The 17,052-nt window shown below is 50.7% G+C and overlaps 2 protein-coding genes across 3 annotated transcripts; one reads left to right on the top strand and one right to left on the bottom strand.

Moving 5' to 3' along the window:
• Positions 1-6,552: 6,552 nt before the first annotated feature.
• On the top strand, positions 6,553-9,541 carry MPV17L2 (MPV17 mitochondrial inner membrane protein like 2). 2 transcript variants are annotated; one of them, XM_007116910.3, is made up of 5 exons: positions 6,553-6,864; positions 7,497-7,667; positions 8,323-8,399; positions 8,571-8,699; positions 9,019-9,541. In XM_007116910.3, exons 1-5 carry the CDS (start codon positions 6,678-6,680, stop codon positions 9,115-9,117), a joined length of 663 nt encoding a protein of 220 aa, XP_007116972.1. In that variant the 5' UTR covers positions 6,553-6,677; the 3' UTR covers positions 9,118-9,541. The 2 variants fall into 2 exon arrangements, with proteins under 2 accessions (XP_007116972.1, XP_007116971.1); XM_007116909.4 differs by having other exon boundaries at positions 6,618-6,864; positions 9,195-9,541.
• A 50-nt stretch (positions 9,542-9,591) lies between these two features.
• Positions 9,592-15,178, bottom strand: RAB3A (RAB3A, member RAS oncogene family). Its single transcript, XM_007116908.2, has 5 exons — positions 15,023-15,178; positions 13,660-13,887; positions 12,416-12,534; positions 11,671-11,795; positions 9,592-10,430 (listed from the first exon to the last, which is right to left on the bottom strand). The coding sequence occupies exons 2-5, from the start codon at positions 13,885-13,887 to the stop codon at positions 10,240-10,242; spliced, it is 663 nt and encodes a 220-aa protein (XP_007116970.1). The 5' UTR covers positions 15,023-15,178; the 3' UTR covers positions 9,592-10,239.
• Between the last annotated feature and the right edge of the window lie 1,874 nt (positions 15,179-17,052).

The raw sequence follows: 17,052 nt of genomic DNA, 5'->3' as shown, positions 1-17,052 counted from the left end.
AAAAAAAAGATAGCTAGTGGGAAGCAGCCGCATGGCACAGGGAGATCAGCTCGGTGCTTTGTGACCACCTAGAGGGGTGGGATAGGGAGGGTGGCAGGGAGATGAAAGAGGGAAGAGATATGGGGATATATGTATAACTGATTCACTTTGTTATAAAGCAGAAACTAACACACCATTGTAAAGCAATTATACTCCAATAAAGATGTTAAAAAAAAAGAAGCAGATCTCACAGATATAGAGAAGAAGCTAGTGGTTACCAGTGGGGAGGGGGAGGGGAGAGGGGCAATATAGGGGTAGGGGATTAACAGGTACAGACTATTAGGTATAAAATAAGCTACAAGGATATATTATACAACACGGGGACTATAGCCAATATTTTTTTAAATTTTATTTTATTTATTTTATTTTTGGCTGCGTTGGGTCTTTGTTGCTGCACCTGGGCTTTTCTCTGGTTGTGGTGAGTGGGGGCTACTCTTCGTTGCGGTGCGCGGGCTTCTCATTGTGGTGGCTTCTCTTGTTGCGGAGCACGGGCTCTAGGCGCGCAGGCTTCAGTAGTTGTGACATGCAGGCTCAGTAGTTGTGGTGCATTGGCTTAGTTGTTTTGTGGCACATGGGATCTTCCCGGACCAGGGCTTGAACCCGTGTAACCTGCATTGGCAGGCGGATTCTCAACCACTGTGCCACCAGGGAAGCCCAGTCTTTTTTAAAAAATATTTATTTATTTGGTTGCACCAGGTCTTAGTTGTGGCAGGCGGGCTCCTTAGTTGTGGCACGCATGTGGGATCTAGTTCCCTGATCAAGGATCGCACCCAGGCCCCCTGCATTGGGAGCGGGGAGTCTTATCCACTGAGCTGCCAGGGAAGTCCCACCAATATTTTATAATAACTACAAATGGAGTATAACCTTTAAAAGTTGTGAATCACTATATTGTATACCTATAACTTATATAATATTATACAACTATACCTCAATTAAAAAAAAGAAAGGTATCACACTGAAGGCACTAACCAAGCTCCTTTTTAATTAACTGACTAGGGTACTTATGCCTACAAAATCCCTTCTAAAAATGAACACAACACTGTAAATCAACTATACCTCAGTAAAATAAGTTTTTAAAAAATCCCTTCTAAAATACAACATAACGTCATATTTGCATTTTATCATATTCACAAGTTCTACCTACGCTTGAGGAGGATGTACTGATGTACATCTGAGGCAGAAATCTTGGGGCCATACCTTAGAATCCTGCCTCTCACACCTCCTGGTGTAGAAAAATACAACATACATAGTGAGATGTAAAGGCCTCTCTGAATTACAAACCAATAGGTATGCAGACAGAGTTTAGCGACTCCAATTCTAAAATTTCAACCATGGTTCAAGAGGAAACACAGTGTAGGGGAAATAAAATTTAGAATTTGACTTTGGGAAGTTTGTCCAGAATGTCAAAGATTTGAACACTAGGTTAAATAAGCTCACAAATTATTATGAAACAATACTTAGTTACCTATTTAACCAAAGTGACAATAAAAGATTTTATAGGCAAATACAATAGCATAATAAAAGAAAAAGCTCCAGCTCTTTTAATTTTGAGTTGACTCAGTTTTCCTAATTAGAGACTTGATAAAGACAACATTTTGATAGAATCTTTTTTTCTGTATGAATTACTTAACAGGTAAAGAAAAAGCTTTTACAATAATCCAAGAAAATGTTATTCTTTTAACAGAGAAAGAAAGTCAAATTCTAGTTTTGCATAGTCACATTATTGATATTATAGCTCACTGTTGATAACCAACAAGGACCTACTGTACAGCACAGGGAACTATACTCAATATCTTGTAATAACCTATAATGAAAAAGAATCTAAAAAAGAATCGATAGGTATATATGTATGTATAACTTAATCACTTTGCTGAACACCTGCAACTAATGCAACATTGTAAATCAACTATATTTCAATAATTTTTTTAAAAAAATAAAGCTCATTTTAAAAATTCTCATAGTAATCCATTTAATTTTTGCCAATTTGACCACACAAGATAAGATTTCCTCTTTCTCTCTCTCCAACTTTCGAAATCCATTTAGGTTTTTCTCCTTTATTTTCCTCTTTTGTATTTTGAAACAATCACTAAATACCCTTAAACAAGGACAAAATTACTCCTCTTTTTCTTTCCTAAGGACGCATCCTTGGACTTCCCTGGTGGCTCAGTGGTTAAGAATCCGCCTGCCAATGCAGGGCACAAGGGTTCAATCACTGGTCCGGGAAGATATCACATGCCGTGGAGCAACTAAGCCCGAGTGCCACAACTACTGAGCCTGTGTGCCACAACTACTGAAGCCCACGCGCCTAGAGCCTGTGCTCCACAACGAGAAGCCACCGCAATGAGAAGCCCGCACACCGCAACGAAGAGTAGCCCCCGCTCGCCGCAACTAGAGAAAGCCCATGCACAGCAACGAACACCCAACGCAGACAAAAATAAATAAATTAAATTAAATACTTGCTAATTAAAAAAAAAAAGAGCGCATCCTTCATACCTCATAATTTTTCCTGCAGAAACACATCTTATTTTCCTTGCACACTTCACAGAGTTTTTTTTCTGTACCTTTATTATTCCTAGCAGTTTCATTTACTTATATTGATTGTAATTCATAACCCTAAGTTCCAGTGAAAACTAGGAAGCAAGCAATTGTAAACTGCCTGTGGCCATACCAACATTTATACCAACATTCTATAGTAGATTAGAAAATTTATGAATACATCATTTCATAATTTATAGAGGCATATGCTTCCTTATAATACAATTTTTTGATGTGGCAAAGGACATGTTTACTAACAGAAACATCATTAGTCCCTTTGTAAAAATTAAGAAGCCAACAAGATAAACTTATGTTTAGTGATTAATATTTTAGTATTTTCTCATATTTGAAAATTATCTACATATTCAATGAATATCCACCATTTCACTTAACTTAGTATAAGGTTTCAAGTTTCCAAAATGATTCTGGAAACTATTTTTAAGGAGACATTTTAAAACAAAATTATTGTTGAGAAGTTCACTTATAAACTTTTATCCCATTTACGTTTATTACTTGTTTTAACAATTATGCTTAAATTACTCATGAAAATTTCATGAGTCATTGAATAGCTAGCCATAATCTTGTTATTTTTCTTGTTGATAAATCAAGTATCAAAAATCACAGAAGCAAAGAATGTGAAAAGTTAAATATATGACCTCCTTTATTTTAAAATTTACTGTCGTGCTTGATATACATGAAGCAATTCACTTTTATTGTCTGTTTTGTTCTTAGTTTGAATTTACAGTTTTATAATCTAAACATCTAGTAGAGACAATCAATTTGTTTGACTAATCAACTTATGTAAGCACTTTTTTTAAGCCAATTAAATAGAGCTCTTTTACAAGTTAATTTTTAGCAATACTTCCCAGAGGTAGAAGAATATCACATGTATATAGACAAACATAAACATAGAGACAGAAGCAAACAGAGGTCTTATAACTTTTATTTTTAAATTTTAGCCATGAGACAGGTACAAGAATTTTAAACTCATTATTGAAGAAAAAAAAAGTTGGATCCAAAGTGTGTTTCTGGCAAATGAAACAAGTTACTAATATTTATGAAGAAGCCTTTTTAAACTTTTTTTCTTGCTGGTGTATTTCCAAATAGCCCTCTGAGTACATAGTTCCATTTTAGCTTAGGAAAGAAGAAGGCCTTGAAAATAGTTCCAGTCAGGCTCTGAATATGTCTCCAATAAAGCCAATTTCTGACACAGAGTTCCTTTTTAAAAAAAAATCCTTTCAATATCTTATCATCAGGTTTCAGCCCAGACAAACAGTAAACTTCCCCAGCAGTATTGAACTCCCTTTTTTTTTAACTTCTTTTTTTTAACCAAAAGCATACCTATTCCAAGTGATTCAAAACCAAAACCAATCAGCCTTCTATGACTAAACCATGGGTGCATGAGGGGCCCCCAAAGAGGGTGCAAAAATTGCAGCTCTCTCAAGATCCAGAGCCACTCCCAAAGATGGCCAAAAGAGAGAAAGACTCAGACAATTCCCCTCAGTGGCTTGCAACAGTGGTCCAGTGGTCGGTAGGACCCTAGCCACAAATGGGGTGCAACCCACATTTCTTTCTGGCCATCTACATATTCTCAGGGCTCTAACCTGATAGTTGGACATGTAGGACCAAAACCGGCATGCCCTAGCAGACAGAAAGCCAAGCCAAATCCTCGGCACACAAGTCTCTGGCTGAGACTGACACACAAGACAGATTAACAGGGGAAAAGCATAAAAAATTTATTTACATGTACGTGGGAGTCTTCGCAAGAAAAATGAAGACCCAAAGACTTGTTATTTACTAGGTTGAACAGGGTGTCAACTGCAGGAAAGCAACTAAAATACATGGGGAGACTAAAGGAAGAAAAGAGTTATTTCAACAAGACGTGTTTGTACAGATTTCTCTCAGCTTCGACTCCCTGTCTCTGGGGATAAGAAGGTTTCTTCCTCCCAGTAGAGGGAGGGCACCTTTGCCATGGGAATTTTATTTCCTGCTTTCAGTAAGAAAAAGGAAAGACCAAGAGCCCTTCTTGCAGTCTTACTAATGCCTTTAACTCAATATAATCAATCTGCCAGAGCAGCATATTTTGGGGTGGCATGTTCTGAAAACTCCTTCAACAGAAACACCCAAAATCACAGGTCTAGACATCAAAAGCTGTTCCTCCTGGTGGGCACTAAATTCTTAATGGATCCTCCACTGCTTTTCAGCCAGTAAACCAGTAATCCATTGATAGAGATTGCCAAATGGTCAGACCATAAAGCCAAATTCCCAGTCCCTGATGCCACTAATGCTGGTGACAAGGCACCTATCTAGAGACAGGAAAACACAGATGAGAAAAATAGAGAATCAGCAAGATTCTCTTACCTCTTGGAGTTGCCAGGGCTTCAGCCACCATGAAATGCACTTCTCTGCTGAAAAAGTTTACCTGACTCTGTTTCGTGAATCATAATTTGACTTTTCCCCCACTTTTAACCATTTTGGAGGTTTTCCACCAAAATGCAGTAAAATCTGGAACCTGGACTACCAGGCTGAGTTACTTGACAGCAATAGGAAGTGTTGAAGGATAATTTTCCCAAAAAAGGTAAAAATCACGACTCTCATACAGAAATAAAAATGAGCATGTGTTAAAAATTGTTAACTCGTTGCTAATAAAGGGAACTGGTCAGGCGTTAAACCCATTTCAAAGAAGAACCAAACAACAGACAAAACAAGCACAGTAAAATGAATGTGCAAATGAAGGCAAAAAAATTGGGGGTGGGCATCTCGCCACTCAGCAGAATTCATTTGCATGTCTATAGGGAAGAATTATTTTTCCCTGTTATCAGTTATAAACACAGGGTTTATAAAATATCTCCCATAGAATCAAAATCAGAAAACCCTGAAGGGTGTCCTCTAACAAAGAGGAAAAAAAAATTTTTTTGTAAAGAGTCAAAATAGTAAATAGTTTAGTTTTTGCAGACCGTACAATCTTTGTTGCAACTGCTCATTGTAATGAGAGTAGACAATAAAGAAACAAATGGGCATGACTGTGTTCCAACACAGCTTTATTTATGGATTCGGAAATTTGAATTTCATATAATTTTCACATGTCCCAGAATATTATTTGGATTTTTTCACCGACCAATTAAAAAAGGTAAGAGAATTCTTAGCTCGCGAGCCTCACCAAAACCGGCGCCGACAGGATTTGGCCCACAGGCGACAGTTTGCGACACCCTGCTCCTGTAGGTAACGCATAGATTTCCATTGAAACTCACATTTTCCCCTCCAGGAACACAGGAAATAACATGGTGATAAAACTGTCCCTGCAGCAACACAAAGTTGCTGTGAAATGTCTTAATGCACATCATGTGCCCAGAACAGTGCCTAACGTTTTAATTATATTATTCTTGAACTGAGGTCAGATACCCAGCAGTAATCAGGACCAAGGTCAACGTCTACACAAGAATCCCAGCGGCCTGCGCGCGCCGCAGAACTGTAGCCCCGCCCCCACTTTCTCGAGTCTCTGCGGGATTGGACTTCCGCCCCGGTAGTCATGGCCACTGTCCGATCCCCTTTTCAGGAATTCCGGGAGAATCTGGAAATCTGGAGGGCAACTACAAGAGAGAACTCGGTAGAATTGTTCAAGATTGTCCATCTCAATGAAGGAGGCAGGACGACAGTCAGTGATTTGCCAGCGGGGGTCTCCGATTGGCCAGTGCAGTACTGGGCCGGCAAATAAGGGTGTTGCGACGGTTACCCATAGGCCAGAGCAGATAGGGGCGGGAAAACGAGGTTAGAACGACAGCAATTGGCATGCGCGGTGTGACGCGAAGCCTATTTGCGATTGGCCCGTAAGGCGCGGAAGGCGGTGTGCGGCTTCGTTCGGCAATTAGCCTCTAGATGGGATGCCGACTTTTGATTGGCTAATACCTCTCGGGGCGGGCAAAGTGAAGAAGCAAGCGGTCGGCGATTGGCTGCGGCGACTTGGGGGGAGGCATGCAAATCACGAAGGCAGCGTGCGATTGGGTAGCACGGAGCGAGGCGGGCATCCAGGACGCGGGGTGACTGGAGATTGGCCGGCATGGGCAGGGCGGCCGGGTGTGCCAGTTCCTAGGTCCCGGCAGGCGATGGCGTCCGGCGCCTGGTGCTGGCTGCGCGGCGTTTGGGCCGCGGGGCAGCCCCTGTTCCAAGGCCGTGCGTTGCTCGTCACCAACACGCTGAGCTGCGGTGCTCTCATGGCGGCCGGGGATGGAGCGCGCCAGTCCTGGGAGATCCGCGCCCGGCCCGGCCAGAAGTTTGACCCGCGGCGCTCAGGTGAGGGGACGAGTGCTGCTGGCCTTTGACCCCAGAGGATCTTTGGCCCCAACCTCAATTCGGAGACCTGTGACCCGGACCCGCGTGCCGTGACCCATGACCCGTGACCTCAGTCCCTGGCAAGACCCTTGACCTCAGCGTGCACCCTAGACAGCCCCTCCCTGATCTCTGTCCCCTCCCCCCTCGGGGGTCTTCATCCCCTACCAGAGGTGGGGTTTCTCTTCGCTCCCATCCTGAGGGTCAGGTCCCCGCCCAACCCCTGGTCTGCTTCCCTCTCTCTTGCACTGAGAGACCTAGCGTTGAGCACAGGATGCTGCACCCGGGGTAGTCAAGGGCGCAGCGTCTGGCCCCAGCCAGCCTAGGATCGCGCCCTGGTCCCACACTTCCCTACCCGCTGTGCCTCTGTTTCCTCCTCTGGAAAGCGGGGCGATGGTAGAACCCTCTGCCGCGGTGGTGAGGGAATGAGGGAAGAAAATACAAACGCAGCTCTTGGAATGGTACGTGGCAGTGGGGCTAGTAATGGGTTGGGCTCTGGGAGGGTGTCAGGCTTACCCAGGTCTTAGACAGGGAGGGAGTGAATTGGGGGCTTTGCTGGCCTAACATGCACCCCCTGATTCTTGGACCGCCCACAGCGAGCATGTTTGCGGTGGGCTGCAGCATGGGCCCTTTCCTGCACTACTGGTACCTCTGGCTGGACCGCCTGCTCCCTGCATCTGGCTTCCGTGGCCTCCCAAACGTCCTCAGGAAGGTCCTCGTCGACCAACTGGTGGCCTCTCCCATGCTGGGCGTCTGGTACTTCTTGGGTAAGGAGCCCCGTGAGCTTGGGCTTTGCTCCTCATAGGTCGGGAGGGACAGAGCCAGCTTTGCGTTAAGGATGTGCAGACCCATTACTGATGCACCTCCTGAAGGCTGGGGTACAGTGGTGATAGGACAGACCCAGTGGAGGCAAGTGTGAATGGCAGAATCACAGACAATGATGCTAAATGTAGGAAGGATGAAGACAGTGTCTGATGGGGCTGCCCTGGACAGTGGTTGGGAGAACGTCCCAAAGGAAAAGACACTCAGCTGAGACTTGAAGAAGGAGCCAGCAGGCAGGGGGAACAGCCCATGCAAAGGCTCTGAGGCTGGAGGAAGGGGAGCTGAGACTGACGTTGACAGAGCACAATCATCCTAGGACCGGTAATAAAATAGCCTCAGCCTCAGCAAGGGTGTGTGGCGTTTGCATCCCTCAGGGTACGCGATTATTCACGACAGACCTCTCTCCTCTCACCTCTCTCCACTTGTTCTGTTGTTTACCCACCCTAGCCACCCTGCTGTGCTGCCCTTCCCACTGCAAGGCTTTTAAGTGTCCTGTTTCCTCTGCCTGAGACACTGTTCCTCAGGGGTCCTACCCCACCCGCTGTACTGTCTCCGTACTCCCCAGACTCTGACACTCTCATTTCTTGGTTTCCTTCCTAGGCCTTGGCTGCCTGGAGGGCCAGACCCTGGGCGAGAGCTGCCAGGAGCTGCGGGACAAGTTCTGGGAATTCTACAAGGTGGGCGTGCCCGCCCAGGCCCCGCCTATCCTTCATCTCTGCCCCCTTGCATCTGTCCCTCCTCTCCCTTTCACAGGCACCCCCTTTCAAAGCCCCACCTCTCACAGCCACCTGGCCCCACCCAGGTCCCTCCAGGCCCCGCCTCTCACTGCATTCCACCCCTCCCCATAGGCTGACTGGTGCGTGTGGCCCGCTGCGCAGCTGGTGAATTTCCTCTTCGTGCCCCCCCAGTTCCGAGTCACCTACATCAACGGCCTAACTCTGGGCTGGGACACATACCTCTCCTATCTGAAATACCGGGTAAGTGCAGTGGGCAGACCAAGTACCCAGGGGACTCCTGGGGGACCACATGTGTGAGCCCCAAATGGCAGTACAACTACGCTCCAGGGTGCAGGCCTCCTGTGCCCGCGACAACCTGCACGCTATGGTGGGTGGGTGGGTTGCTGATCACCAGCGGGGTGAAGACCAAGTCCACGTCTTCTGTCTGATGTGACCTCGGCCAGGTCCCTGCCGCATCTGTCCGGCAAGGCTGACCCCAGCCCTGACGGGTGGAGGAGGGTTCAGTGAGGAGCCCAGAGGGATGAACAGTGCCTATAACCAGGTCCTCTTGTGTGGACAGATCCCAGGCCCCCCAGCGCCCCCAGGCTGTGTGGCCCTGGGCACTGTGCAGACTGAGCTGCCCCACACTGCCACCACATGCCAGCCAGGGCAAGACTGACCCTCAGCTGACCAGCCACCTGGGCAGGAAGGGGAATGGACTGCTGGGCCCAGTCCTAGGCCCACCCTGATTCCTAGGCATCCAGTTGGGCTGCCCCTTCCAAGCCCACTGCCGGGCCTCCGTTTCTCCATCTGGAACACAACCATGAAGATGGACCGTCATCCCCCAACCCTTCTGGGAGAGCCTCAAGTGACTGGTGACAGATACTCCATCCTCAGCACGGGGCCTCAGCCAGCCAGCTAGTACCAAGCCCTCAACACTCCTGCGGGCTGGGCTCTGGGACCAAGGTGGGGACATCGCCCATACCCTTGGAGCAGGGCCCCCAGAATTTGGACCCTTGGGTGGGGCTGGGTAGCCTCCAGTCTCATCCTCTGTTCATGGACTATGGAAGTACAGAGAATTAAATTCTCTTTGTAATTGAAAATCTTGTGGATTAGCAAAGCCAGCACTGGCAGGCCGGCGCTCATAGGGACACTGTGTTGTCCATTCACTTTATTGGGTGTGTGTAGTGTTGTCATGACATCTCCTGGGGGGACTGGGGGACATGTTTGACACTCATGACATCAGAACAGGTCTGGTGGGAGGCGGTGTCCCAGGGTGGTGAATATCCACAGCAGCCCCCGCCCCCCTCCAAAAAAAGGTACAACCTTGGGGGCGAGGAGCCAGGCGGGCCATTTCCTGGCTCTGACCCACCCCGTGGTCCACGTCGAGCTGCAGCCACCTGGACCTACCGTGTCACAGCCAGGGGGCTGGCAGGTCTGGCTACCTTGCATCATGCAACCAGACTGCCCTGGGGTGTCATCCAGCCCCCTCTTCAAAACTGATGATAACTGTTGATGGGGGTGAATTTATAAAAAGGTGGGGTCTGGAGAGAAGGGTGAGTGGTGAGTTCACGGGGCCACGACACGCCACTGCAGAGCGGGAACAGGGCTGTATGTACAGGATGGGGCACGGAGCAGGTGGGATTCCCGAGCCCCTGGGGGACATCTCCAATAAATAAATAAATAGCTACGATAATAAATAGGGTGATGGGCTAAATCAGGGCAGGGGACTCACGCCCATGGCCAGTAGGGGCCCTGGCTCAGGCCCAGGGGGCGGGGCCAGGATGGGGCGGGGCAGCTCTCAGCAGGCGCAGTCCTGGTGGGGGGGCGCCTGCTGGTCCGTGAGCTGTGGGCCCTGCTTGGTGCCCGTGACTGCAGGATCGGCTGTGTCCAATGATTCGGACATCTTCTCGCAGATGACATCCACCAGCCGCTCAAAGGTCTGCTTGACATTAATGTTGTCCTTGGCGCTTGCCTCAAAGAACTCGAACCCTGTGGTCAGGGAAGAGAGGGGTGAGGACCCTGGTCCCCCCACGCCGAGAGACACTTTTCCAAGGGCAGGTAACACCTGGAGATTCCCAGTGCCAACTGCATGTTAAAGGCACTGACAGGTTCCTTGGGGAAGCAACACTGGACTGAGTCAGCCTTTATTTCCTGCACTCCTTTCTTCACCCTAAAACTGTCTCCTCTCATTGTCCCCACAGCCCTGGTAAGACCCACTTCCCTGCTTCCACCATCCAGCCTAGCCCTGGCCCTGGCGGCATCCGACATTCAGACCCAGGCCTTCCCCTGCTCACACACTGTCCATGGCTCCCTATTGCCCTCTGAAAAGTCTGGCTCCTCAGCTCGTGCTTCAGGCCCTGCAAGATCAGCCATATTTCCTCCAAGTGACCCTCATGTTCCAGTCACATAAAACTGTTTGCCAAAAGGATCTTTCCCACGTCTGGCCTTTGCCCACACTGTTTCTTCTGTCTGAAAGACCACCCTTTTTCTTTAAGTACCAGATCCAAGGCCCACTTCCAGGAAGACTTACCTATGCCAGGCAGAGCCTGGCTCCCCCAGCTGAGGTCCCTCCCTCTCTCACAAAGCTGGAGGCCTCTCAAGGGCCCAGCAACACCCAGCACAAGGCTAGGCAGTGAGAGTATCAGAATGAATCAGAAACTTCCTGCAGAGCGAACTCCTAAGCATCCATCAACACTCACCTCAAGGGGTTTTCCTGGTGGCACAGTGGTTAAGAATCCACCTGCTAATGCAGGGGACACGGGTTCGAGCCCTGGTCAGGGAAGATCCCACATGCCGCGGAGCAACTAAGCCCGTGCGCCGCCACTACTGAGCCTGCGCTCTAGAACCCGCGAGCCACCACTACTGAGCCCACGTGCTACAACTACTGAACCCTGCATGCCTAGAGCCCGTGCTCTGCAGCAAGAGAAGCCACTGCAATGAGAAGGCTGTGCACCGCAACGAAGAGTAGCCCCCACTCGCCGCAGCTAGAGAAAGCCCACGCACAGCAGCGAAGACCCAATGAAGCCAAAAATAAAATAATTTTTTAAAAAAAGTCTCACCTCAAATGGCCCCTGGATCAAGGCCAGCTTGCAGAAAGTATGAATCATCTGGATTCGAATCCAGGCCCCATCCTGGCTTTGCTGTGAGACTTTGGGTGTGTCTCCTCCCCTTTCAGGGCCTCATTGTCCCTTTCCTAGCCTGTGGGTGTCCAGCCTCGCTGGGTACTCACCCAGGTGGTCAGCCAGCTGCCGACCACGTTCCGACGACACCACCCGCTCATCCTCCATGTCACACTTGTTCCCCACCAGCAGCACCTGGGCATTGTCCCATGAGTAGGTCTTGATCTGGGTTGACCTGGAGGAGGTGGTGACAGAGGAGGGTTAGGGCTTGGAGAATCTGAGCTCTGCCCCCGCTCCCCCTTCTCCCCGTCCTCACCCCACTCCAGCCCCCACCTCCCATTAATTCTTGAGGGAGGCAGGCTGATCCTCCTCCCTGTCTTTGTCCCGCCAGGAACACTCTCTGCAGGTGTCTGCTCCCACAGTTCACTGCTCTTGAGAGTCACTCTTTCAAGCAGCCTTTCCCATCCTTCCCAGATTCCCCCCACCCCCAGAGAAGAATTCTCACTCTTAAACAAATTCAAACATTTTCTCGAAACTTATCATTACTCTAGTCAGAAAACGTAAATGTTTATATCCTCTAACCTATGCAAACTGTCTTCATATTTTCTGTCCCTCCCAGATTTTTTTCCTATATGTTTACAGTTTCATTTTTCCACCTGGAACCCTGTTTCCCATTATTTTCAGCTGATGCCACACTGTTTTAATGATTATAGATTGATAGCAGGGCTGGGACCCCAATATTGTTATTTACATTTCTGCCAAGTGGCTGGGGCTCCCTGATCTCTGCCTGTACCCCAGGCTTTACACCAAGCCTAGCTCAGAAGACCATCTGTGAGCAGGTAGGGGCACGCTCACCAGTCCTGCACCGCATTGAAGGACTCCTCGTTGGTGATGTCGTACATGAGGATGAAGCCCATGGCACCCCGGTAGTAGGCTGTCGTGATGGTCCGGTACCGCTCTTGCCCCGCCGTGTCCTGGGGAAGAAGAGACAGGGTGTCAGAGAGGACACACCCGGAAACTCCTCAGAGTGGGTATGAACTCTGAGATGGTCAAGTCCAGCGCCCTCGAGGCCCAGAGGCACGGTGGGTCAGGGAGAGTGAGCTGGCTGCCTGCACTGGGAATGTGGTACCCAGTCATCCTAAGGTACCTACAGGATCGTTCCCTCATTGATTCAACACACGTGTACCTGTGCCACACCCTGCACTGGGCACTGGGGACACAGCTATAAACAAAATGGACCAAAATCACTGCCCTGTGAAACTGACAATCCAGTGCAGGAAATAGACAATAAACCTGTGAAAAGGTAGAAAATGTATCTTCAGAGGGTGGCAAGGACCGAGGAGAAAAAAGCCCAACAAGGATGGGCAGCGTGGGCTGCCTTCAATTTTAAAACTTGAAGGATGAGGGAGGGAGCCATGTGGGGATCAGAGGAAGGACAGTCCAGGCAGAAGGCACAGCCCGGGCAAATGCCCTGAAGTGGGACGGCATTTGGTACATTTGAGGAACAACGAAGAGGCTGAGACAGAGATGGAAGGAGACAGACGAGATGGGGTAACAGTGGGGGCAGACCAGGCAGGGTCTGGCTGCGGGGAGGGGTGCAGGTTTTACCCGGAGTGAGGTGGGAGCCGTGGAAGGACTGTGGGCAGGGAACGAGCAGTTCTGACTTGGGATTTAGCAGGCTTCCTCAGGCCTCGGAGGCGTTGAGGGAAGTGGCCAGAAGACCCTGACGGAGGAGGCTGCTCCTGTCCCAGGGAATGAGGTTGGGGGTCAAGATCCCTCTGAAACCTGATACAGACACACATGGAGGAACTTGAACATGGGGAAACTGAGGCACCAAGCAAATGATGCCTCTGATGATGTCAGGGTCAGGAGAGGACCCAGCATTTGCTCCTTCCCCACCCCTGAAGAGCACTGATTAGGCACTGATGGAAGAACAGGGGCAATCTCTTCAGTGCCTCTAGCCCCTTGTACACAGTAAGTGCTTGATAAATGCCCAGTGTGTAATGAATGAATCTAGACAGGAAAGAAATAGGCAAAGCTGGGGCTGCTATTCTCGGCAGGGAGAGTGATGAAGCCAGAAGCCCCCCAGCTGGACCCACCCAGATCTGCAGCTTGATCCTCTTATCGTTTCGGTAGATGGTCTTGACCTTGAAGTCGATGCCTACAGTGCTGACAAAGGCAGGCGTGAAGGAGTCGTCTGCGTAGCGGAAGAGGAAGGACGTCTTGCCCACGCTGCTATTCCCGATGATGAGGATCTTGAACATGTAGTCGAAGTTCTGGTCCGAGGACTCCTTCTGCCCATAGCGAGAGTCTGTGGCGGATGCCATCTGGCGGTGCGGAGCGTAGGCGAGCGTGAGGGGTCTCCCTCCATCCCCAAACACCCAAGCCCAGGCTCAGGATGGAGAGCTCCCAGAGAGGGACAGAGATTACCCTTATCCCATCAGGAGCCCCAGTACTAACGGTGCGGCCCACGGCAGAGCGCGGGCCATGACCTTGAAAGGCCCGAGGTTTCAGGGGAGAACCTCAGAGCGAAGGGGATGGAGACACCCCTGCAGCCCCCTCCAGCAGGCCTGCTCCCCAGGTCCGGCTGTAACCTAAGCACTACGGCTGCGCCTGGAGGGGTGACTACGGCCTGCCCCGCCCCCCATCAATCTTTCATGTTCCTCAGAACTGAACCACGCGGGCGCACGTGCACACGCGTGTACGGTACCACGGGGACACATGTCCGCAGTCCTCCTCCCAGACTCCCAGGCTGGGAGAGCTCGGGCTGAGACAGCTACATCACGTGATAGGAGCGGGGCGTGCACACGCTCACGTGCACACAGCAGGGGACACACTCGTGCATATATGAGCGTCGAACACACTCGGTGCACGGGACAGAGCCTGTCTGCACACCGACATGCATATACAAATGTGCAAACCCACCCGTGCGCCCTGCGTCCTCCACCCATGCAGCCGAGTACACGTCACCCACACGGGCACGCATCTCCGTGCACATATGCACATTGCTGTGCACGCACACGCACAGCCCACGCGTCTCCCTCCACATGCCTGAAACACGCACAAACTTGGATCGGGACCTCCAAGGGGTCACACGAGAATACCCTGGTACACGAGCAAGGGTACACACAGATCCGCCCGCACAGGCGGGCGCGCACACGCGTGTGCACAACACGCGCACGCGCACGCACGGAGCCTCCCGCGCGCACTGCTTCCCGCAAGGCACTCGTCTCGTCTCCCCTCCCCCTCCGCCGCAGAGCCGGGGGTGGAGAGATGGAGGTGGGGGTGAGGATAGGGCAGGTAGAGGGAGCCGGGCCCCTACCCCTCCCCAGGCTCGCGACCGCCGCATCCTTCCCCTCATTTAACGCCGGCCAACTTCGTCCCCCTACCCCAGCCCATCAGTCAAATGAAGGTTATGTAGGTGCTCCGAGAGGGAGCGCACCGGACCGTCCGGGAGCTCACCTTGCCCTACACTGATGCGGCGGCGACCCTAGCGGCAGCGACTTTTTTGGCAGCGGCGGTGACAGGGCCCCCAGTGCGCTGATGTGGGGCTGCGTGGCAGCGGAGGCGACGGCAGCGGCTCAGGCCCCTGCAGTCCGCGGTGACGTCCTGCAAGGAGAGGGGCGGGGCTTCACATGCAGATGCGGTCGTGACGCCATTCTGAGGAGGAGCCACAGATGGGGATGTGGTCCACGGTCGCACGCAGAGCCGGGAGGGGCGGGGCTCTCACGCAGATTGACGCGAGAATGGGGCGGGGCCCAGAGAGCGCATCCAGTAGCTAGCAGAAGCGGTGCGGGAGGGGAGGAAGCGCCTGCCGGCTCCGCCTGTCTTCAGCGTTAGGGAGGCGGGGCTGAGAGGCGCCTTCTCATTGGCTTAAGTCCTAGAGCGACGGGCTAAGTAGCCAATCAAAGATTGTCACGCCCTCCTCCTGTCCAATGGCGGTTCCCGAGCGGTTGAAGGGACGAGAGGTTGAGGCCTGGGCTGAGCCTGGGTCTTCTGGGGGTGTTTCCCTTCCCCGCCCCCATGCACCCAGGTCGGAGACTCAGGAGGTCCCCTTTCAGTCCAGGGTGCTGTGACCTCTCCTTAAACGCTCCCTATCCCCAATTTCAGAAAAGAGGAACAGAGGTTCGAGAAGATGCTCCACGTCTCCTATTTATTGGGTTCAATATAAGTAGAAAAGAAGAAAAAGCGGAAATAGGGGTCAAGATAGACTCCGTCTAATTTCAGCTGAAAGACCCCCAAAAGGGGCCGGGCTAGTAGATGCTCCACCCTGTTTCTGAGATGAAGAAAGAAGAAATTGGGATCAAGAGAGACCCTTCCCCACCAATTTCCAGAAAAAAGGAAGGGGCTAACGAACGCTCCAGGAACCCCTTTCCTTTCTGCTCCCCATTTTCCGGAGAAAAATTCAACGAAATGGCGGAAGTAGGGCAGAAAAACGGCCTGTCCCTTAAACTCGCAAAGTCTGCGGTAAAAAACCTGGGAAACGGAGGATACGAGCGAGGTTCAAAGACCCAACAATAAAGACAAGGGGTGGGAGATGCTTTACTCCTCCCTGGTTCCTGAGTTTAAAAAGACGGGGACAGAGAGTCCTCCCTCCTCCATCCTGGCAAAATGAGACTCAGAGATGGAGACTTTGGGGTCCAAGGTGACCCGTCGCATCCGTTTTCATGTGAAAAAGTCAGAGGTGGGGGAGGAGACCTTGGCCTCCATTCCAGGTCTCTGCCCTCCGCCCCAGCTCCGGTCCCCACACCCGGCAGGGGGCGTGTGGCCCCAGGAAAATTCTGATCTCCCTGATTCCTCCTCAGGAGACGAGGGGCGGGACTTGTCTTTTTTATAAAAAGCTCGCCAGCTGCAGAGGCGCCTAGAAACCAGAATAACTTAGCGCCTGGAGGCAGCCCACTCCCCGCACCCCCGCCCCCAGCGCCCCGGAAGTGCGGAGACGTCCCTCCAGCTCTCCTTGCAGTTGGGAAATCTATTTTTTTCTAAGGATAACATTTTTGTCCCTCCTCTTCACTCAGACTATAAAAGTATCACAAACCCACTGCGGAGAACTGGGAAGATTCAGAAAAAGATAATGAATAAATATAAATCCACCTCCAATCTCTCCCCACGGGAAGACCAGCAGTCTAGTTCCCGCTTTGGGGTGGGGGATTGGGGGGGGGCGCTCCAGGCGCCGCCCAGGTGGAGGGGAGGGCGTGCGAGGCAGCTAGGCTCCCTGACCTCCCAAATGCATGCTTCCGGCTTTGTACGTGGGTGTCGATCGGAAATACCCACTTATTTTTTTCCCAAAGGGTAAAAGCCCACACCAATGTATACCAGCTTCTGCACAAAGGATTTTGTATTTTATTTTATGTATTTATTCATTTATTTATTTGGCTGCTTTGGGTCTTCGTTGCTGCACACGGGCTTGTTCTAGTTCCAGCGAGCTACTCTTCGTTGCGGTGCGCGGGCTTCTCATTGCGGTGGCTTCTCTTGTTGCGGAGCACGGGCTC

The sequence above is a fragment of the Physeter macrocephalus genome, unplaced genomic scaffold (assembly GCF_002837175.3).
Source record: "Physeter macrocephalus isolate SW-GA unplaced genomic scaffold, ASM283717v5 random_9, whole genome shotgun sequence".
NCBI classification, from domain to species: Eukaryota; Metazoa; Chordata; class Mammalia; order Artiodactyla; family Physeteridae; genus Physeter; species Physeter macrocephalus.
Note: the sequence above shows the minus strand (reverse complement) of the source record. Positions and strands in the feature narration are given on the sequence as shown.